Source organism: Spea bombifrons, chromosome 2, assembly GCF_027358695.1.
Source record: "Spea bombifrons isolate aSpeBom1 chromosome 2, aSpeBom1.2.pri, whole genome shotgun sequence".
Taxonomy (NCBI): domain Eukaryota; kingdom Metazoa; phylum Chordata; class Amphibia; order Anura; family Pelobatidae; genus Spea; species Spea bombifrons.
In genome coordinates, this window is record NC_071088.1 from 65119061 (window position 1) to 65141562 (window position 22502).

Genomic DNA, 22502 nt, shown 5'->3' on the forward strand with positions numbered 1-22502 from the left:
TATAATCATGCTTCCTAGCTCATTATCCGTGGAACCTTGTCCTTTAACAGACTGAAGAGTGAACACAATGATCTGTTCAATGACCATGAGAACTTTTCAAAGTTGCATAGGAACAGGTATTTCAAACAGACTGTATCAGCAGCGTGTTGATAAAATACTGATTTCCACAATTCCCAGTGCTGTCAAACCACTCTTCATATATTTCTTTGGGGAAATGAAAAGAAAAAAAAGAAGATCGTAACAATGAGTAATTTAATCAAGATACTTAAGATGCAGATTAGTACCAGATTTCAGCATCAAACGACTCTTGCGTTTTGCCTTCAAACCAATGTAGATACTGGTCAGGATTGTGGCCGGACATAGAGCTGTGCAATCATTATCTATTTATGGATTCAGTGGCAGCAGATACGCAGAAAGAAGTTATGACTTTACATACCGGATGTGCAAATTCTTACTAACCCAATGAAACCTAAAATATTTCAGTAAAGTGAAAGGACAAGCGAGTGTTTACATGCTGCAGTAAATAAAGCAGTTTACATAGCGAGGAGACATTTAGTTGCCTATGCTTTACTCACTGAGCACTAGGTAATGTTCTCCAAAACCTGGCAAAAAAAAAAGAAATGTACTACGACTGTGATAATAAGCGTGATATTCACTTCCTATTAACATCAAATAAATGGAGTGCACAAGTATACCAATGTGAAAACATCTGCTGCAAACGAAAAACCAGGGAAAATAAAACCGGATAACAAAACTCATATAAACTCTTATTAAACTGTTTTATTTGCAGCTTCCTGCAGGAGTTGCAAACAATTAAAACGATAGCTCTGTTTCCGGCTCCTTGAAATAGAAAATGCGGTGAACGAGCAACCCATGAACGGACCCTTCAAACAGCGGACTGGGTCTTATTTGGGTTATTTCCCCCACGGCTGGACCCGGGGTCCTAATTTCACCATTCTTCTTGGTTTTTACAATTTCACAGTAAGGATTTTTCCAGTCATGTAGGAAAATGCAATGAATAAAGCCGACCAGTTCTTTTTTCTCCTTTTAACATGCTTGTCCTTCTGTGGTCTGTGACATAAGGAAAGACTGCACAACTTCTTCTGTTGACAGAGGGCTGGTATTTACATCCTCCAGAGCGTCTGTAACGGAAAACTGACGATCCCGTAACCGATTCCAATTGGCCAGTATATTGTGGTATTCAAATACTTTCTCATAATTGCCAACGGAATTATACAGTTTAATGAGGCCCCTGTAATCATACTCTAGTCCACTGTATCCTTCACCAAATAGTTTCTTTCCTATAAAAAAACAACCAAAAAAAAAAAAGTTATATACATAGATGAATTATTCATTAGTCCGGCTTGGATTGTAAAGGGCATGAGATAGATAGATATATATATATATAGATATATATATATATACACACACACATATACACACACACACACATATATATATACATATATACATATACTGAATGGATGTATCATTTGTATTTAAACAGACAAAAAGCATTAAAAATGGAATCTTCACTTGAATCAACCTGTACTTTGAGTTTTTGGTTTTCAAACAGGGTGTCTAACAAGTTTTAAGGGGATATTGTGCACTGAGATACAACACTGGCACTGCTTGGAGGAAAAGAATCAGTTATTTCCCCTTGCTCAGGCATCACCTGACTCCTTAACGAAAGGTAGTAAGTAAACAAAAAACAAACAAAAAACACCCCAAGATAGAAAATATATATCTACCAATTGCTATTGATCGGAGATAAAGCTTCTCGGCATTTTCATATTGGTTCATGTCGTAGTTATACAGTGATGCTAAATGCCCCACTGACAATGCCACTTCATAATCTTCTTGTCCAAGAAGCTGTTCCTTGATCTGGATAGCCTTAATGTGCATTTCTTCTGCTTCCTAGAGGAATTTGGAAACACAAGTCAATTTTAAAACATTATAAGCACATCTCATTGTAATGCACAAGAAATGCTGGCCACTACTTTTCCACAGTTTCAATGAGTTGTTGGCTGTTAGAAGGTTCCACGCATACACATAGGCACCTTGTTAGAACCTCTAGATCTCTCCCGTAAGCCAGCACTAAAGCATGGATGTGTGCTTTGGTAATCAGGAGAAGTGGTTAGCAGAACACACCTTTTGTAAAGCCTAGGTACTGACAGGGAGTAAGTTATTACCAGGGTGACATCAAAACTACACAAGAAGTACATTTCATTGGTGCATTTGCTTTATTTAACTTTTTTGTCAATTTAAAGGCAATGTAGCAATGTTTGAATGCAGCATTGTTTTATTTGCAGATTAAAACTTCATCTCTTTGCAGTATGTTAGATGTCCAGATAAGTGGATATTTTCCCAAGTGGTATTAAAACAGAATAGCTCCACCAAGGACACTACAACAAAATAGTTTGGGAAACAGAATTTACAAGAAGAATGTGTTGCCACAAATCAAACAACTGAGTGAGGCCTGGGAGTCAGATTGACATGATCACCCATGGTGGCTAGGCTTCATGACAGCAAGGACATTTTAATGCACCAATTATCACATTCACAGAGTAAATAAAATTGCCATGTCTGACTTTTATAAATGTATAAATCATTCATACATGATGTGATAAAAAAAATTGATGTACAGCTACATAATCAATCGTTACTCAAATGTAGTTGCACTTCAAAGTGAAATTAGAAGACACATTTGTGACGTGATAGCTCCCCGGATTAAATAAAAGAAAAAAATGAAATCTCACCTTAAACTTTCGCATGGACTGATATAACCTGCCAAGGTTTCCGTAGTGTTTCGCTGTCTGTACATTAAACTCACCGAAGGCTTTCTTAGCAAGTTGCAGCGAGGACAGGTGGAGATCATGAGCTTCGAGGAGAAGTTTTTGCTCCGTCTCTTTATTGTGACAATCTATAGCAATCTCCTCCAGTATAAGTGCTAGGATACAAAGAATTGCATGTGTTTAATGAGAATGCTTTTAAAATGTTAACATTTTTAATTTCTAATAACAAAACCAGACTTTAAATTAGTGTATACAGCTGCAGGTCATGCTTTTTGAAATAGCTGCCTGTGGCTGACTTATAATATGTCTATGGTTATCCGTTTTAAAGAAGGAATTAACAAGAGCCAACCGATATCCCCCTTTCTTAAAAAAAACAAAAAAATATGGTAAAATTTGATATGACTAAAGAAAAAACCCTGAAAGGGCCTTCTAATATTTGATAGTACCTTTAACTCTCTTGGAGGAAGCCAACAAAAGGTGGTCTTCTGGGAGTATATGAGTAATGATTTCTATGGCACGTTCAGCATGAAACCTTACAAGAAACAAACACACAGAATTAAATATACTCATACACTTGGAGAAAACGCATAATGCTGTTAAAATATTTAATCAATATACTTGTTTACTAGTCAGCTAAGAAACATTGTGTTTTGAAGAAAACCAAATGTTAAATAGCCTACAATAGCTTTGTGTGCAATGTCCTTGGGACAGAGAGAGTAGGAGTTGCTTGGGAAGTGATGAGCTAGCAAATATTTGCTTGCTTTGACCTCCTTTCTAGCACACTGCAGAGCAACATTCTGCAGCGGAGTTTCTAAACTGCCTGCTTAGAGCCAACATTGTATACTTCTCAAGAGATCAACATGATACTATGCGAACAAAAGTAGCAGCAGCAATACTTTAGGAGCTGCAGCCATCTGACTTTTAAATTTGTGCAGAACCTTATGCATTAATGTAAACTCAAAACAAAGCAAAAATACCGTATTTGCTCGATTATAAGACGAGGTTTTTTCCAGAGCAAATGCTCTGAAAAATACCCCTCGTCTTATAATCGGGGTCGTCTTCTAATCAGACCCCAAAAAAATGGCTGGGGCCATGCTGCTTACCGGTCGCGAGCAGCGTCTCTTCCGTTAGAAGCAGGAGGACAGGAAGCTTGTAGCTTCCTCACAGAACTCTATCTCCCCCTCCCTCCTCTGGGGGCGGGGCCAGAGAAGTTGCTGGTACAGCCGGTCCCCAGCAGAAGTCTTCGAGTGAGAGATCTGCAGTTCAGGTAAGGGGGTGGGGGAGGGTTTTTGGGTAAGTATGTGTGATTAATGTGTGAAGTATGTGTGATTAATGGAATGAATGAGTATTTAAATGTTTGTGAATGTGTGTTTGTGTGTGATAGCATGGATGTGTAAGGGGGGTGGGGGTTGTAGCATGGCATAGGGAGGCTGTAATCCCACTACTATCATCCCCAGGTTCCAGCATGTACTGGCTGCCTTGGCTTGATAGGAGTGTGATTGCTGTTAGCAGCAATCACACTCCTATCAAGCCAAGGCAGCCAGTACATGCTGGGTTAAAAGGCATATCATGGGGCTGAGTGGCATATAGGGGGTTAAAATGCATTTCTGGACCTCCAGAAATGCATTTTAACCCCTTATATGCCACTCAGCCCCATGATATGCATATATACCTCCAGAAATGCATTTTAACCCCCTATATGCCACTCAGCCCCATGATATGCCTTTTAACCCCCTATATGCCAGAGTGGCATATAGGGGTATAAGGCATATCATGGGGCAGAGTGGCAAATAGGGGGGGTATAAAGCATTTCTGGGGGCAGAGTGGCATAACTGGGGGGGGCAGGTTGGCAAATAAAAGGAAATTTAAAAAATATATTTACATGAATTAATATTTACTGGTAAAACTTTTTTTCCTATAGGGTCGTCTTATATTTAGGCTTTTTGTTTTTTTCCTAAATTAATTTTGATTTTGGGGGGTCGTCTTATAATCGGGGTCGTCTTATAATCGAGCAAATACGGTATTAACCTCTTCGGTCCCCGGTTTTTTGGTTATTTAAGTCCTGGATTGATTTAATTAAAATTCCCCTTTTCTGTGTTTCATGTAGCCACACAAATCATACATTTCTGTTCAGTACAATTAAGGCTTTAATTTAAAACCATGGAAACATACAAAATTAAATGAATGTTTAAATGCGTGGGAAATTAAAAGAAATTTGACAATTTTCTTAGTTTCTTCTACCCCTGTCCAAAAATGACCCAATTTGCGTTCGGCAACATGCCTTGATTTCAGACATACTCCACACACATACATTTTTTTATTTTATAGAGGGCAACATCCATCCCTTACATAATACTTTTGGCTTTGGGGGTAGTGAACAGGGTGGGGGGGGGGTTATACATTTTGCATGTAGTGCTAGCGCAAAGGGATTTTGCCTTTTTTTAATGAAATGTTTTTGTTATCTGTGCAACACTGAGAGACATCCCTTCTGTATGCCAGCAATGTCAGAATAACTCACTATATATTATATAAATATTTATATTCTATTTTATATTTCTCACTCTCTTCCCTCAGGCCCCCCCGCACTGATTACACAACGATCACCATAGACTTGTATTGGGGATCACAATGCATGTGATCGGTCAGCATGGGGCCTATAGTGGACTAAAGGGGCTAAAAGAGAAAAGCCTATAAACATGTTCCTTAAACAGATCAACCATTGACAAGGATCCAAATAAATGCCAAACACAGGTTCAATATTTTAATAAAACCTTTTCCAACATAAGCTGAAAAAGACAGCCAGGTATATTTTGGTGTTCAGAATGCAAGATGAAAAGCGGTCCATTTTTAGAAAAGGCCAGGGCCATAAATCAGAAATTTTTTTTTACATAACACATTCAATACAAGCGTCACTACTCACAATGCATTGTCGAACTTTCCTGAACTGTACTGATGGACATAGGAAGAATATGCCAAGTCTTCATGAGCTGTTGCAACATGGATATTTTTACCTCCGAATACGGACTGTCTGATATCAAGAGCAGTCTAAATAAATAAACAGAACATAAAAACGTTAGGCGAGACCTTCATTTAAAAGAAAGACAGGTAAACACACGAGGCACTAACAAAGATATGTGGGAAAAACTAGATACATGCCATACAAGATTAAACAGAGGTGGTAACGGCATGTAAAAGGCCATGATCATACTAGGATCCCAAAATAAACTTTTTAGGAACAATTTTATTTTTAACTGAAAAAGCATTTTCGTTTCAATCAAAAATGCTTTCAAGGACAGATTACCTGATAAATTGCAACTGACTGGCATATGTTATCAACGTTGAGAAGGTAAAATCCATAATCTAGTAGTGTGTCAGAATACTTGGGATGCTTAGGGCCAAAATTTTCCCTGAGAACAGATACAGAAAATTAATGGGAACAGTAATGAGAACACAAAACATTTATTTAAAATACATACATCAAAACCCGCCTTTAAAAACCATCATCTTATCAATATACACACATACTTTAAAAAGGTGGTCAACGGATACGCAATACGTTTACTAAAGCTGTAATTTAGGCAGTCTTTTTCGGCAAGACCTAAACCTAATTAAAAACAGAAAATACAGGGCATGCATTTTGTACACACCGCCTCACTGCTTAGACATGCGTATTGATCTGGGGTAATTGCAACCTCAACAACTATAAGCACAAGAGTTATTTCTACATTTATTTGCAATAAAGAAAACATAACGCACCAAATGTCTTAAAAAGGCTAAACAAATGGACATTATGGATTAAAAATAAATAAATGAAAAGCTTACCTTGCCAAATAAACAGCATGTTTTATTAGCTGCTCTGCCTTCTTGAACTCTCGTTTCACCACACAAGCCTAAAGCGAAATGATATTTAATTGATATTTAATGCCTATGGAACTTGATACTCGTTTAAAGTTAAATGTGTTGGTCCTCCTACAGAAAGGACTAATTGATCTCCATGTAATTGTATATTTTCCTATGAAGATTTAATCATACTACTTTTGAGAAGTTTTCAGTTTCTATGACAGCAACCTGTAAGTGTCTTTTTTGTGTGTCAAGTGATACTGAAGCATTCTCTGAAGAAATAGGCAAAACGATTCAAGATTAATTTTTTCTGGTAAATTTTTGGGGATTTCAACAACACATTATATGTCTAAAGCTGCTAAAGCACCTTTACAAAAAGTCAAGAGCCTAAAAGCAAAACAAAAAAAAAAAATGAAGGAAGCAAGAAAAGGTTGGGAGGATGAAGGACAATTTTACGAGAGAAAGAGGGAGAGCAGATGAAATAGTAGATAAGCAGAAGGTTTTGTAGAATGGTTGGAACCATTAGACTGATAGTACTGATAGTAAACAAAAACACTAAGAGGAACTACTTTGTTGACAGCAGTTTTCTGTTTTTATACAGAGAGCAGACAGAGGCATGTCTGAGCAATACAACTTATATAATTTAGTATATAACATATCCATACACAGACTAATGTACAGATAAACCCCATCTATACCAATTCAGATCACATCATGCGTTTTGCTTGTAAATGCATGTAATGTAAATCAAAGAGGCGCATTAAATTGTCGTAAGAGCTCTTACCTTGGATGCTTGTCGTAGAACATCGACTACAACTTTTACAGGTAGTCCACTTGTAATTTCCTTCATGGCTTCTATACACCATTTATAAGCCTATAAAATTGTAAAATCATCATTTTGTTAGCACTCTGACACCAAGGCTCCAAAGCTTGTATATGAAAACAAAAAAGGAATATAGACCTCCAGTTGCTTAATTCTTCAACATCTAAGTGTTGTGTACTGAGAACGGTTCAAAGCCAAACAATACTTCCACGATATGCATCCTTCATCTAACATACCTCATCATAGTGACTTTTTGCAAAGAGTAGGGCACAGAGCTCTCCATAAAGGGCTGCTTTGTTTGCATGCTGTCTCTGTTTGGCCAGCTTCTCCATGTAGCTCTGAGCAAGTTTAAAGGTTTCTTCTCCCAAATGGTATTTGCAGTTACCATTTCTAACATGCAGTAACCTAAAGAACAATGAACAGCAGTTGGAGAAACAAATCATATGCCTTGAAAGGGCAAATCATTTCACGATAGTCCACAAAACGATTCTCCTACCTGACACAACATTCTACTGCACGAAACCAATGCAGCATCTCATCGTGAAGGGTGCAGAGTTGTAAACACGAGAGGAATACTTTCTCAGCATCACTGTACCAGCCAGCATCTGAGAGAAAACCACCTAACAGGAAGAAAAGCAGAACCCCATCAAGTGGCTCACAGAAAACAAACCTAAATCATATTTTATTATTCAATGGTGATCCTGTTAACCGAAGTATATGAAAACAAAGCATGGAAGAAATACTGTAAAGCAATTCAGGAAAACAAGAGCCCCTTTAAATAGCTTTTCCTTTTATGGTGCCATCAAGTAATGAATAACCACAGCACAAACATGATGAAAGTCTTATCACATTTTACTGACGTGTGTGTGTGTGTGTGTGTGTGTGTGTGTGTGTGTGTGTGTGTGTGTGTGTGTGTGTATATATATATATATATATATATATATATATATATATATATATATATATATATATATATATATATATATATATATATATATATATATATATATATATATATATATATATATATATATATATATATATATATATATATATATACACATATATATATATATACACACACACACATCAATATATATTTGACTTATAATACATTATGTTTGCATTATAATTGTCATTTAAGGTGAATTACTGTTCTGTTCGGACAGAACGTTTGTAAAACGCTTCTATGCATGTTATAGGAGATCTGCCTGTTGAGCAAAACGGCAAGAATAGAATTAAAAATCAAATCACGTAACTAGTCTTGATATGATGAAGGTTTCTCATTTCATTAACTATGCTGGGAATGATTAATTGTCCCTGCCAGATAAAAAGGCACCTGTGCTGCCCCATTACAATGCATAATGAAGTGCAATACAAATTTTCACTTCAAAACAACTCCTTTTAGCAGAGTTCTGACCCTGCCCCCAATCCTCTCTATACACATAAAACATCTAGAGCCCAACACTTTTTTTGAAAGTACACCACACCGTTCAAGCATAACTATACAAACGCACTTTGTTACGCCATAACAGCATCGAATACAGCCTGCAGTGATGCAACGTATTTGAGATGCCTCATAATACTATGTATTATCTGCAAATGCTGTGTGGAAACTCCATGCATTAAAAGGCAGGAAAAATTGTATCCCTTTAAGAGGCCACATTTTATCGTTTTAAAAGCATACTAAAATAACCTTAGTGGCCAATACCCTACTTCCTTAACAGATTTTATAGGATACATAGGTCAAAACAGAAAACACATGCTCACTCACTGAATCAGATGCTTATCTCATCTTTTACACCGTCTAATTTTTGGCACATTTTATGTGACTTAATGCTATAAATACCTCTCAAATTGCTAATCAACTGCTGTAAATATGTCTCAGTGAGCTGACAAATGTCATCTCAGCATTAACTATGGCTATGACAGATCATGCCTGGCCAGCTTTTCAGTTCTGTATAATTCACAGTTTAAAAACCAGAGGAAAGCGACTGTCATGGCAAACAAAAAATGTTCAGTGACAATTTAAAGTACTAAAACGTTTAATACTGTTGAGGCCAAAGGTTTACATATTGATCACATATTTTCTATGAGATTTAGGTCAGGGCTTTGCGATGGCCACTCCAATACTTTGTTTTATATAAGCCATCGTATTTTTCCTAAATGACTGACAGGCCAATTTTAATAAGCATGGCCACAGGCCAAGGTTTAAGCATGAAAGCCAACAAATGAAGTGGTTCCAAAAGAATATTTCATAATATATTTTAATTGGAAAAGAAGCTCCACGGCAGGGTGAGTTAGGATTAAAAGGTACTGAAACTTACCAAGAACAAAGCCAATTTGTATTGCTTTTTCCTTAACATGGGCATCAGATTCAGCAATATAAGAACAACGTCTACTGAACGAACAAGCCAGAACCGAGGCGACCTTTACTCCGTGATCCATTAAAGCTTGAAAACAATGATGCAGGAGATGTCTAAAATTATAACAAATATAGAAATTAAAAAAAGGAACATTGGAGATAATGGTGTATTTAACATTTATTTTACTTTCTTAGTAAAATTTGCACCTGTGCACATGAAATACACGTTTAAGAATATCTCCAGAATTCCATACCTAAAATGAACATCAAGAGGAAGGAGTAAAAATTAAGTAGGTACTTGTATGATAAACACCAAAAAACTTCATTTTTCACAAATTTCAAAAAAATTACATTTGCACTTTGATGGTAATTTTAAAAAGTGAGTTTAAAAAATATAAAACATAAAAAAGTGTAAAATACTGATTTCTTTTAACAGCTGTTTACAAAAATAGATCTGTTAAAAAAAAAACCAAAACAAAAAAAATACATGACTACTCAGATTTACAAGTAGACGTAAAAGTGTTAAAACAAATACAGCGAGTCCAAGAAAAATGTTCTTTCTTTTTTTTTTATGCACAACAATCCAGCAATGTTACCCCACCGACCTGTAAACCAGAAGTTACCGTAATTTGGTCGATTATAAGACGAGGTTTTTTTCAGAGCAAATGCTCTGAAAAATACCCCTCGTCTTCTAATCGGGGTCGTCTTCTAATCAGACCTCAAATAGAGGTCTGATTATGAAACTAAGATCCAGATCCCCCGCATCGTTGCAGGGGACCTGGATCCTCCTGTCTCCCCCCCCCCATTTAACACCCCCCCACACACACACACTTACCGGTGCTTCCTGCTGTATTGCCGGGGAAGCGCGTTGACGTCTATGCGATCCGCGTAGACAACATCCGCTGCAGCCGGAAGGAGGTGTGGCTAGCAGCGGGGGTTGTCTGCGTCCATCGCGCATACCTTCCCCGACTGTCAGAGATCAGAGTTCCCAGCAGCGCTGCCGCACCGGTGCGGGGAACTCTGATCTCTGATAGCCGGGGAAGGTATGCGCGACGGACGCAGACAAACCCCCGCTGCCAACTCCACCTCCTTCCGGCTGCAGCGGAAGGAGACGTCAACCCGCTGCCCCGGCAATACAGCAGGAAATTGGAAGCACCGGTAAATGTGTGTGTGTTAAATGGGGGCATAGGGCATTTCTGGAATGCCTTATACCCCTATATGCCACTCTGGCACTTAGGGGGTTAAAAGGCATATTATGGGTCAGAGTGGCATATAGGGAGGTATAAGGCATTTCAGGAGGCAGAGTGGTGTTAAGGGGGCATTTAATAGAGCACTCTGCCTCCTGAAATGCCTTATACCTCCCTATATGCCACTTTGCCCCATAATATGCCTTTTAACCCCCTAAATGCCAGAGTGGCATATAGGGGTATAAGGCATTTCTGGAGGCAGAGTGCTCTATACAATGCCTTTTAACTCCCTTAATGCCACTCTGCCTCCTGGAATGCCTTATACCTCCCTATATGCCACTCTGCCCCATAATATGCATTTTAACCCCCTAAATGCCAGAATGGGATATAGGGGTATAAGGCATTTCTGGAGGCAGAGTGGCACATAGGGGGTCAAAAGGCATACCATGGGGCACAGTGGCATATAGAGGGTTAAAAGGCATATCATGGGCCACAGTGCCATATTGGTGTGGCAAGCCTGGGGGCAGATGTGCGTAACTGGGGGACAGGTTGGAAAATACAAGGAAATAAAAACAAAAAAAATATTTTTCTCAATCATAGCTTTTATTAAAAAAAATAGTTTACATGAATTAACATTTACTGGTAAAACTTTTTTCCTTTAGGGTCGTCTTATATTCAGGCTTTTCCTTTTTTTCCTAGGTTAATATTCAGATTTTGGGGGGTCGTCTTATAATCAGGGTCGTCTTATAATCGAGCAAATACGGTAATATAACCCAGACTTTTGTAAACCGAGATTAATTTACATAACCCTCTTCAGGAGCTTGACAGAAGAGCAAATATGGTGCCCCACAGCAGCAATGTATGCATTATAAAACTAAACCAAAATATAGAAAACAGGCCAGGAGAACATAAACTTATATTATACACACACACACTAAGCATGTGTCCAAAATGTAAATTCTGTGTAATCAAAGAAAGGGGAAAGGGGAAAGGGGAAATCCCATTTGCAGAACTTTTGCCAAAAGACTATTCCATTTATCTATCAACTACTCGGTGAAGATGGTGGCGATTAGAGGCTATAACCTTCAAACACAGGTAATATTAATATTAGGCGACTGCAGTTCCGCAAGAATAGAAACGCTTTAACTAATAGTGTCAGCAAGGCTCCTTCCAGGATGTGATGGAGAACACACCTGATATTTAAATCTTGTTTACAAAGCAGCTGACTCACCGTTTATCCACTGCACGGAGAACCTTGGCAAAAACTTCCAGTTCACAGAACTCACTTCCTAGTTGACATAATCGCCCTTGCTGGTAAAGCTGCAGAGGTAAAAAATAAATAAATAAATATGAATATAAAACCGTGGTTAATGTATCCAATTAAAAGGTGGACGTTGTCTTACACAAAATTAATCCGTGGCCCTGTTGTGCATGTAACTGAAAAAACAAAAAGCAGGTCTTTATCATATATAATTTACTGAATTTACGGTTCATTGATTTACACTGAGTAGGAAAGAGTTAAACCCGAAATTACAGAATACAAAAGAATTGTTATGCGGTCTGTATTAACACAAAGGAATAATTATAGAGTTTAGCTTGCAAGCAAGGACCATACAAAAGAAAATAGCCAATCCTCCACTAATATCACAAAATGTCCCCTTGTTTAGGACAGGTTCAATAAGAACAAGTGAGATTATGTAAACTGTGAACAATATTCACAATTTCAGTTTGTCGCTAGGAAGTGCAGTTTCTCATTTGCAATAAACATATGTAACTTGCAAATAGGGTATTAGTGGCTCCAGGGGGGACTATAATGTTGTAGCTGTCAGAGTACAAAGTATACATTTCTAACAGATGAACACCATCAGAAACTTTTATTACACAATTCGGTAGATGGAAACCAAATGGACATTAAGATGAATCAGGAATTGGAAGACAATTGGTTAGCTACTGGTAAAAAATAGTAGGCACCTTTACAGAGGCTGTGTGCACGCTACAAACTAGCAGCCTACACACAAACTTGTCTAGCAACCTTCTCGTAGAGTACCAAGTGACATGCAGAAGACTGGTTTACTCACTGAACTGGGAGGAGTTTGCATGTGAGCTGGAACATCTAAACTCATTGAATTCATATATGCCACTGTGCCCCATGATATGCCTTTTGACGCCCTATGTGCCACTCTGCCTCCAGAAATGCCTTATGCCCCCCCCCATTTAACAACCCCCCCCAAAAACAAAAAAAACAAAAAAAAAAAAAAAAAAACTTACTGGTGCTTCTGACTCCCGGGGTGTTGTCCGGGCAGCAGGTAGACGTCTACGAGATTCGCGTAGGCAACTTCCGCTGCAGCCGGAAGGAGGTGCGGTTAGCGATGGAAGGATGTCTCCATCCATCGCGCATACACCCCTGACTGTCAGACAGAATTCCCGGCACGGGGAATCACAGACATCTACGCGCTGCCCCGGCTACACACCAGGGAGTCAGAAGCATCAGTAAGTGGTGGGGGGGGTCAGGAGGATCCAGGTCCCCTTCAGCGTTTCAAAGGATCTGGATCTTAGTCTCATAGTCAGATTTGAGGTCTGATTATAAGACGACCCTATTATAAGACGAAGGGTATTTTTCAGAGCAAATACGGTAAATAGCTTGACTTATCAAAGTCTTACATGACGGACACACGTTTTCTTTTTAAGCAAGACATCCCTAAAATAGTTTAAGGTGACGTAAATAATACTGTTTCAGTCATTACATAACTACAGTCAGACACACACTCATGTACTTTACAAGACAATCTATAAAAGGCTAACTATGAATGTTCCCAAATGAATCCATCCAAAGGCTGGTGAGAAATATCTGCTAAATACATTATACGACCATATATTAACTTTAGGAAGGAGGAGGGAACAGCAAATTTACTCTCCTTCAATACATAAACGCACACCAACTGTGGGAGAGGGAGGTGTCGAGAGGTGAAATAACACGGCTCCAGACTCTTATGTTCGCTGTCCCACAATGGCTATTGCTCTCCAGGGTGCCAACGAGTTGCACTCCGGGATCTCACTCCCGCAGACACAGATTTTCTCAGGGTATGACATCTTCATGATGGGGTGATGGGGTTACCACTAGATGTAGTTTTGCAGGTTCGCCCTCCCCTCCAAGTTTGATTCCTTCATCAACTAAAACACACAGTGGTTGCATTTTGTAGAATATGTTAAAAATATGGAAGGGTTGGTTCTCACCTCAGGACTTCAGGGAGGGAGGCCAGCACAGCACAGCACACAATGGTTTTATTCTAATTCTTTTATGCTCTGATGATGATGAGGATCTGAAGCTACTGTTGTAACCACGAACTTGAATCCACCTACATGCAATTACCATAGTAGGTGGGAATCATAGTAATATGTTTATTGCTCAATCTATACTTTAGTGCTCTGCGAATGACTTGAAACGTATATATTAGTTGTAATAAAAATCTCAAAGCCTGCTGCTGACATGTTGCCGGATACCCCCATTCTTCCGACGCGTCCTACTCTTCCACCCCAGTGCTGTTTACAATAATGTAGGTTAGCATTGACAAAAGCCCGGCTTATGTCATAAGGTTCCAAAAAAAAAAAAAAAAACACTCCCTGCAGACCTGGAGGCTGCCATTGTATTAAGTGATATTTGGGGTGATTCCCCTGCTCAGAAAACAAACTGAGTTAATTCATTATGGCTCTGCTAGTGAGACCTGTTCCACAAAAGACTTATTAGGCACAATGTGTGGTTAGATGATTAAAACTGAGCCATTTCTTTGTTTACCACGTGTGGCATGATAAAACCGTCGAGGAGCTTGTCTTGTAGATAGGGTCAGTAAAATGTCAAACCACTGACAACACGATCTGCTGCAGCTTCTCCAAAAGGCAAATAACATTCATCCTTTCGGCCCAACTACACATAGAATTCCTTTTACATTGTAAACGAGTGGGGCTCTCAAACTCAGCATTCACGCCATAAGGCTAGAACGTTAGCTCACAGGTCCTTAATGACCTGTTATATCTGTATGTAAATGTTTGTTATGTTAGACACCTTATATTTAAATTACAGAGATGTGGAATGTAAGCGCCTAATAAAGAGGATAAAAAAATTCAAAGAATGCTTATTAACCTACTCACAATTTTAATATGCAGTCTTCCTAGGTGAGGCTGTCTGGGACCTCACACTCTCCTTTAAGATCAAAATATTACAGCAGAAAAACTGCGGACCAATTGTTGTCCTTAGGACAAACTAACGTATCCTGAAAAAAGTGGATGCACCAACTATATGTCATGGTATCGCCTTGTCATTTTGCAAGTCATGCTGAATCTTACAACTAATTTTTGATGCTCACTAACCCAAAAGTATTAAAAAATATATGTGTGTGTGTAATATATATATATATCAACTTGACCCTAAATCTTCCAGTGACCAGAGTCATAAGTTGTGTGAAAACAGCTGCCTCGGGTCTCCTGGAAAGAAACGTCATCCTTTTTTTAATAGGAGCCAACAAGGGACAAACAGAAGTCAGCTGCAAAAGTCAGACAGGGCAAAATTTATTCACATTTTACCGCTACACTTTACTCCTCTTCATGTCAAACACAAAAATAACCCTACAACCCAGAGCTAAGAACTGCCATTCGGCTTCTTGCGCAGATGCTAAGAACCCAACAAGGAACGTTCATAATGGAAATCGGGTCCAAAGTGGAAACGCTGTCTGGAATATATGCTGGGAGGTTAGGCCGACAGGAAAATGTGTATTAAATCGCTTTGTAAGTATGTGCATTCTTCAACCTGTATAAAATAAAAAATACATACCTATCATTGATTATCTAGCACCCAAGAACAATACTTGATAATATTTATACTCTGGATAACTAATATTAGTGGTTACACGCAACAAATGTACTAAGCAACACTATATTTTCCAATGGATCCTTGCACCTTCATCCATCACTTTAAAAAGGACCTACTCGAATACAGCCCTAGTGGGACCCAGTATACTGTTACTTATGCTGCGGTCTATATACTGTACCATTGGTGTATTCTGTTCAATTTTAAGATATCATGGACGTAAAGAACATTCTTTTATTGAGATGAGCCTGCTTCAACAAATGCATTCGCAAGTGCACTTTTACAAAAACCATCAACATTGGTCTATACATATTACACCATTTTATTATTTTTGTTTTTTTCTGCACAAGTGCCCCATTATTTTTCTGCTCTTTGGATTTCCATATAAAATAGTCTTGAAAAGTTAGATTAATATAGATTAAGCATGTGCATTATACCTGAGATTTTAATGTAGATGTGGATAACAGGGCCCCTTTAACGCCGCCCTCCCCCAAACAAATCTAGACCATCTGATGCTTACATATCAGCAAGATTATTTACTCCATAGTGGACTAATGGAAATGTTTGGCCCATAAAGGGAAAGTTTGTACATTAAACATGGCGTGCATCTGTGTTTAAAAGCTAAGGAGGCCGGTGACCCCACTTTTAAATCATGAGCAACGGGCAAGTAGTCAACTGGGTAAAATAGATCAATTAATGAAAATAGTATTACCGATGCAATGGAAGATTACATCCATGAAACAAAACTAATAACCAGCCTATACCCAATATTCCCTCAAACTACATATTTTTGAAAGAAACAGTAATCCAGCGTACGCTTGTCATGTATCCATTTTAACACCAGTCTCAGCAAAGGAGCTGCCTAGACCTTTTGCATCTTAACATGTACTAGTACCTCGCTCAGTTTTGTTACGATGCGCCTCTGCCAACTCCCATGAGAAACATTTCTGTTTTGTTTCTCATCACATTGTACAGTCTCAACATAACACATTTAAACCAATTCCAAGGTTATATAATAATCTAACCATAGATAGGAGCCATAATATTTTCCTGTGTGCATCAAGTCAGGACACACGGGAGGATCCCTTCCCCATCTTTACAATATGACAGCCCCACTAAAGAAGAATGTATATTAAAACAGAGGGAAACCACCTACCTGCCTACCATTTTCCAATGATTATTGCTACCGATTGCCTGCTAGATTCAATGGGAATGCTTTCTGTCTGCGTGCAACGAGGGGGGGGTGTCTCAGATCCCTTTGCAACATTTGCAGAGCTGACTGGCAGGAAGTTTCTCACATGCAAGGAGATGCGTTTGGCTGAACAGAAACTTAAAGGGGGTGATAAACTCCATTAAAGTGCATATGATGGCTGGAAGAGTTCCTTTAAATCTTGCACTGGTTTTGTACATAGAAAATATTCTGTATCTATCTACGCTAGCTTTGATGATTATGACAGCAAGTCATCAGTAATGAAGGTTTGGTGGAGAGGCATTTCAGAAATAATTTTTTGATACATAGGTTAGAAGGGGCCTTATTTTGCAACTGAAGAAATAAGACCTTGATTGTGAGATTGCCCTGCTCTGGGAGCTAAAAAAATATACATTTGGACAATGTCCTCTGTTTACAAGTAAGCATGGGTGTTCGTGGGATTTTCTTCCATGGAGGGCAAAACATCCTCGCCACCTTTCCCCTCTCCCACCATAATACCCCCTTACCTCATTCCTATTGTCTACCTTTGTTGGCTCGGGAAAGCCGTTTCCTGGTGGAAGGAAAAAAAACTACTTACGCATTAGGAAAAATTATGACCCTGGTAGTAGTAGCTAACAGACCATCATGTAACTGTGCAATATAAAGAAGGGGTGGTAAAGATTAGCCACAACTACCCCAGTCTACAACTCATTTGTTGTTCCACCAGTAATAACTGTCTGTATATCATGGGAGCTGCAGTTAGTGTGTAGTATAGGTCACCACAACCCCAGTCTATAACTACAATGCCCATGACGTTCAACCAGCAATATGGCTTGCAGAACATTATTGTAGATGAAGTCAACAACAGTTTAGTTTGTACTGTAGACTTCTAAGGACCATCTAAAGGGAGAAAGCAGGCCAAACCGTACAGGCGGTTTCTTCTTCCCTAGCTGCTGCTCCAGCGGGAATCCCCACTTGCGACCCATGCAATAATTGTGCTAGTATGTAAAAAAAATGAAGAAAAAACTTCTGATTATATGCCTTCCCTTTGAGGGATGAGGGAGAAATGTTTCTGGATAGCCCCTGTTGTGTATATCCTGTCCTCCAGTGACCTTCTGGTGGACGTCAGCAGTGACAGTTACTGGAAGGGAACGCCTGATCATGCATTCTTCATGCAACGGCGTTCCAGGGCTCGTGGTGAGCGCTATTACAAACAATCAGTAAGCAAGAATCCAGCATCATAGGCCACGTAGTGGCAGGGAGATGCCCCTGCAAGAAAGTCAGGACGTACCCATACATTCTAATGCACTTTTAAGCACAGTTCTCATAGGACGTAACAATACGTCCTTATAGGCGTAAAGTGATGTAAGCAGGACACTCCTTACGCAATGTATTGTTTTGTCAGTCTCTCAATTAGAGTTTTGTTAGACCCTTTGAATGTATATTCTAAAAGAAGCTATGTGTAAAGTGTTGTTGCTATAAAAGTTAATAGCAAGATCACTGACAAGTATAAACTAGTATAACTACCAAAAGAGAACCAATCGATCAACACAAAACAATTTACAAGAGTTTCATATGGTATGCTGAATTTAAGATATTAGTAATAAAAGCCTTGGACTAACACCTCATTTGTTGTAATAAAAACAACCAACTGATAACACCAACTTAACTGGCTTTTTGTTTACCAGTTTCCAGAGTACAACAGGCGACGTTTGCTTGGATATGGAATTGTCCTGTCACACACAAACAACAAAACCAGAGGCATCAGCCTTCAGTGTTGCGAATGAGGTCTCCAAAACAATGTTATTCTGAATGCAATGAATGAAGATCGTTGACCTCAAGTTACAAAAGGATCATATGATCCATTAACACTGGTAATAACTACACTGCACTTTTACAACTAATTATACAGAGTTTGAAACATAGGTTCCAGAAGCTAATCCTCAGGACCCTCCAACAATGTAGGACCTAACCGTATGGACACAGGTGAATCAGTGGCTGACCTGTACAAATTTCATTACACTTCTGCAGCCGAGTTCACGTAAGGATACATAGACTTTTCTCAAACACTAGATTACCCATAGCCAAAAAAAAAAATATTACAATAGTTACAAAAAGAAAACTGAGAGGTGAAAAAAAAAAACGTTAAGTTATGTGGTACCAAGAAACGGGTAACAGATACTCAACCCGTGTGTACCATTAAGAAAACCAGAATACAGAAATCGTTGTGCGTGTATAACCTGGGTGCGGATTCTTCAGCCTTTTGGGGCTTATTCACTTAAGGGAGAGCCGTCTAGAGTCATGATTTCAACTTGTTTAATTCTTTTATTCTCATGAAGGGCCATCCCTAGTAAATTTCTCTAGCAAGAACTGAGCTTGCTGCATATCATTGATAATTCAATGGGACTTTGGAGAAAAAAACCTCACTGATTTAACTACACATTATACAGTGAAGTCAAAGAGTTACCCAATAGCCTTCATTCTCGCAAAGGGTCCTAATAACTCTCCCGTTGGTGAATAGTCCCCTTGGTCTACACCTAATTACTTGGGGTACCAAAACTAAGACATGCCAGCAGAAAAGGCGACGTTTAAAGAAATACACTGCCCGTCGGGCAACGGGAAACACATTCTGATGGCGTTTTACCTACGAGCAATAAATATTAACACGGTGTATAGGTGTACTAGCGATTTAAAGAAAGGTATAAGACAAATCGTAAGCTTTTTCTTTTTTTAACGCAAGTCCAAATTGTGACTGGATGCATTTCTTATGTCCTGTTTACCCAGTGTACAGCACTACAGAATATGATAGCGCTATATCAATCAATAATGACATCATATGTGTTTCCCTAGCGATTCTATTAGATCAGACACTTACCAATAAGTACAGTCACAACCTATACATGAATGCAAATAAGTAAGCATTTACACCTATACTAACACTGCAATCTAAAAGCAGGGACACGTATTTATTGCCATTATACCAGAATGTGTGGTAATATTACCGTCAATTTTACAGTTATTGGCAATTCTCACCCTACACTATAGTAACAGCGCTACAGAACTTGTTGGCGCTTTATACGTGACATCCAACACAGACACCCCGGTACGAAAAGCAGCCCCACTCCCGGTCACCTTGTAGTAGACGTCAAACTGGATGTTTTCGGGCAGGCTGCGGATGTCCCTGCGGGCTCGGCTATAGTTGTCCACCACGGCAGAGATGGCCGTGTTATACAGAGTCTCCGGGATCCATTCCAGCTCCACAGCCGCCATATTATCCTGCTTCTTACTAGGCTCTGGGGCCAGTGACAGCCCAGGGCAGCTCTGCCAACTCCCTGCCCAGATTCCGCCTGCTACCCGGCTGCCTGAGGGACGGTCACCCACGGGTGTCCACCGCACACAGTATCACAACTCACACCAGCGTGTGTTATATTACACACTCAGCGACGACTGTAAACAGGCAACAGTCTCAACACCTCCTTTTTTTTTGCACTCAGAGGTTACAAGGCCGCCCCCCAACCGCGTAGCTATTTACAGTTATTTCCCTATCGCAAAGAATCCGGCCGTATAACGCCTTCGATAGATACGTGTTCTGCGGCGGCAGTGATGACGTCGACGCGCACAACGCGGAAGCCCGAGAAAGACAGCGCGAGAGGCGGGGACATGGTTGTCACGTGATGCAGGCGTGGTCACCAAAGTGTTAACGTCTGCTTGTGAGTTGTTGACATGTCGCTGCTGAACCTTGTCCAGCGAGGGAGGTTTGTGTCCCATACTCCTAATGGACATTTTCCCGCCTAGTGTCATTCCACTGCGTTTAGAAATTAGCTCGTTGCATTAAAAATATAGCTCCATCTTCTCTACCAATTACATACGTCATTCCCAGCATTGTTTAACCCCTTATGGATGGGCTTTTTTTTCTTTTTTTCTTTTTTTTTTTTTTTTACCCTTCGTGACCAAAGCAGCTTTAACACATTTGCGGTGCTCGTGTTTAACTGTTATTTTTTCCTCTCCCGTTTAGTGTACCCACGCAAGTTATATATTTTGTTTTTTATTTCAAGACAGGAAAATGCTATAAAACTTTTGTTTGTTTGTTTTTTGCGTTTTTCTGAATTTTATAGGGCAAAAATTACAAGTAACGTTTAATTTTTTTAAACCGTTTTTTCCAAATCTGGTATTTCTGCCAATTTGGGACATCATTGAAGCCGGTCCGTTCATTTTACCCCTTCAAACCATATATTTTTGAAAACTAGAAACCCCAGGGTATTTCAAATGCTAGTATTTTAACTCTTTTCATGCGGTACTGTTACCGCCAATCTTTATCAAACTTTGTGGTAGTAATTTTTTGTACTTCTGGTATGAATTTATAGGTCCTGCTGTATGTTACTGTCACACAACACACCAGTATGTGTTCAGCAACATCTCCTGAGTACAGTGATACCCTCGTGCCAGTGGAGGGATTCAGCCGGTTCTTGCGAACGGTTTCTTAAAAAAACACTTAAAGTGTTGGTGCGGCCTGTAATCGGGGTTTATCGTAATTCGGATCGCCCGGGACATGTAGTTCCGGGTGCCGGGCAGGTGTTTTTTTTGTTCTCTTTATCATTTAGCCCAGCTGCGGGCAAACAGCAGGGTGAGGATCCAGATCCCCCTACATCGCTACAGGGGACCTGTATCCGTCTCTCTGGCAGCCGGTTGGCATCTGTGCGATGCAGACAACCCTGCTGCTGCCGACTCTTCCGCCGGGGCTTACATTACCTTCCGGTGCTCCACCATAGAAGCCCCAGCGGAAGTGCTGGCAGCAGCAGAGGTTGTCTGAGCGCATGGCAGAGAATTCCCCCGGCTGCTAGAGATGAGGATTCCCTGCAGCGCTGCAGGGGAGCTGTATCCTCTCTGGCAGCCAGGGAACGTCTGCTTGATGCGCAAAGACAACTTCCGCTGCAGCTGTCACTTCCGCCGGGGCTTCTATGACGGAGCACTGGCATAGAAGCCCCGGCAGATGGGACGAGCAGCAGCAGAGGTTGTCTACACGCAGACGTACACCGGCTGCTCCCACTAGGCAACGGAGTAAGGGGATGCATTGGTAAGTCTGGGGGGGGCATAAAGCATATCAGGGGAGCAGAGTGGCATATCTGGGGGCATAAAGCGTACCAGTGGAGCAGAGGGGCATAAAGCATATAAGGAGGCAGACTGGCATATCTAAGGGACATGAACCATATCAGGGGAGCAGAGTGGCATATCTGGGGGGCATAAAGCATATCAGAGGGCCATATCTATAAGTAAGGTGCTTTATGAATTAAGGGGGGACCTTAAAATGGCTATTGGCTTTCCAAATTTCTGTATATAACCTATGTGGACTAACTGCATCTCTGTGTGTGAGAGAGAGAGAGAGAGAGACTGCCTGAGTCTCTGTGTGTGTGAGACTGCTTGAGTCTCTGTGTCTGTGAGACT

The 22502-nt window shown here is 39.8% G+C and overlaps 1 protein-coding gene across 1 annotated transcript; it reads right to left on the reverse strand.

Annotated features, from left to right (window-relative positions):
* Positions 1 to 760: 760 nt before the first annotated feature.
* Positions 761 to 20848, reverse strand: APPBP2 (amyloid beta precursor protein binding protein 2). The gene is made up of 13 exons (XM_053454574.1): positions 20193 to 20848; positions 12242 to 12330; positions 9786 to 9937; positions 7955 to 8078; positions 7695 to 7863; positions 7420 to 7509; positions 6618 to 6685; positions 6097 to 6202; positions 5716 to 5840; positions 3242 to 3327; positions 2760 to 2950; positions 1752 to 1917; positions 761 to 1301 (listed from the first exon to the last, which is right to left on the reverse strand). The coding sequence occupies exons 1-13, from the start codon at positions 20328 to 20330 to the stop codon at positions 1048 to 1050; spliced, it is 1758 nt and encodes a 585-aa protein (XP_053310549.1). The 5' UTR covers positions 20331 to 20848; the 3' UTR covers positions 761 to 1047.
* Positions 20849 to 22502: the final 1654 nt, after the last annotated feature.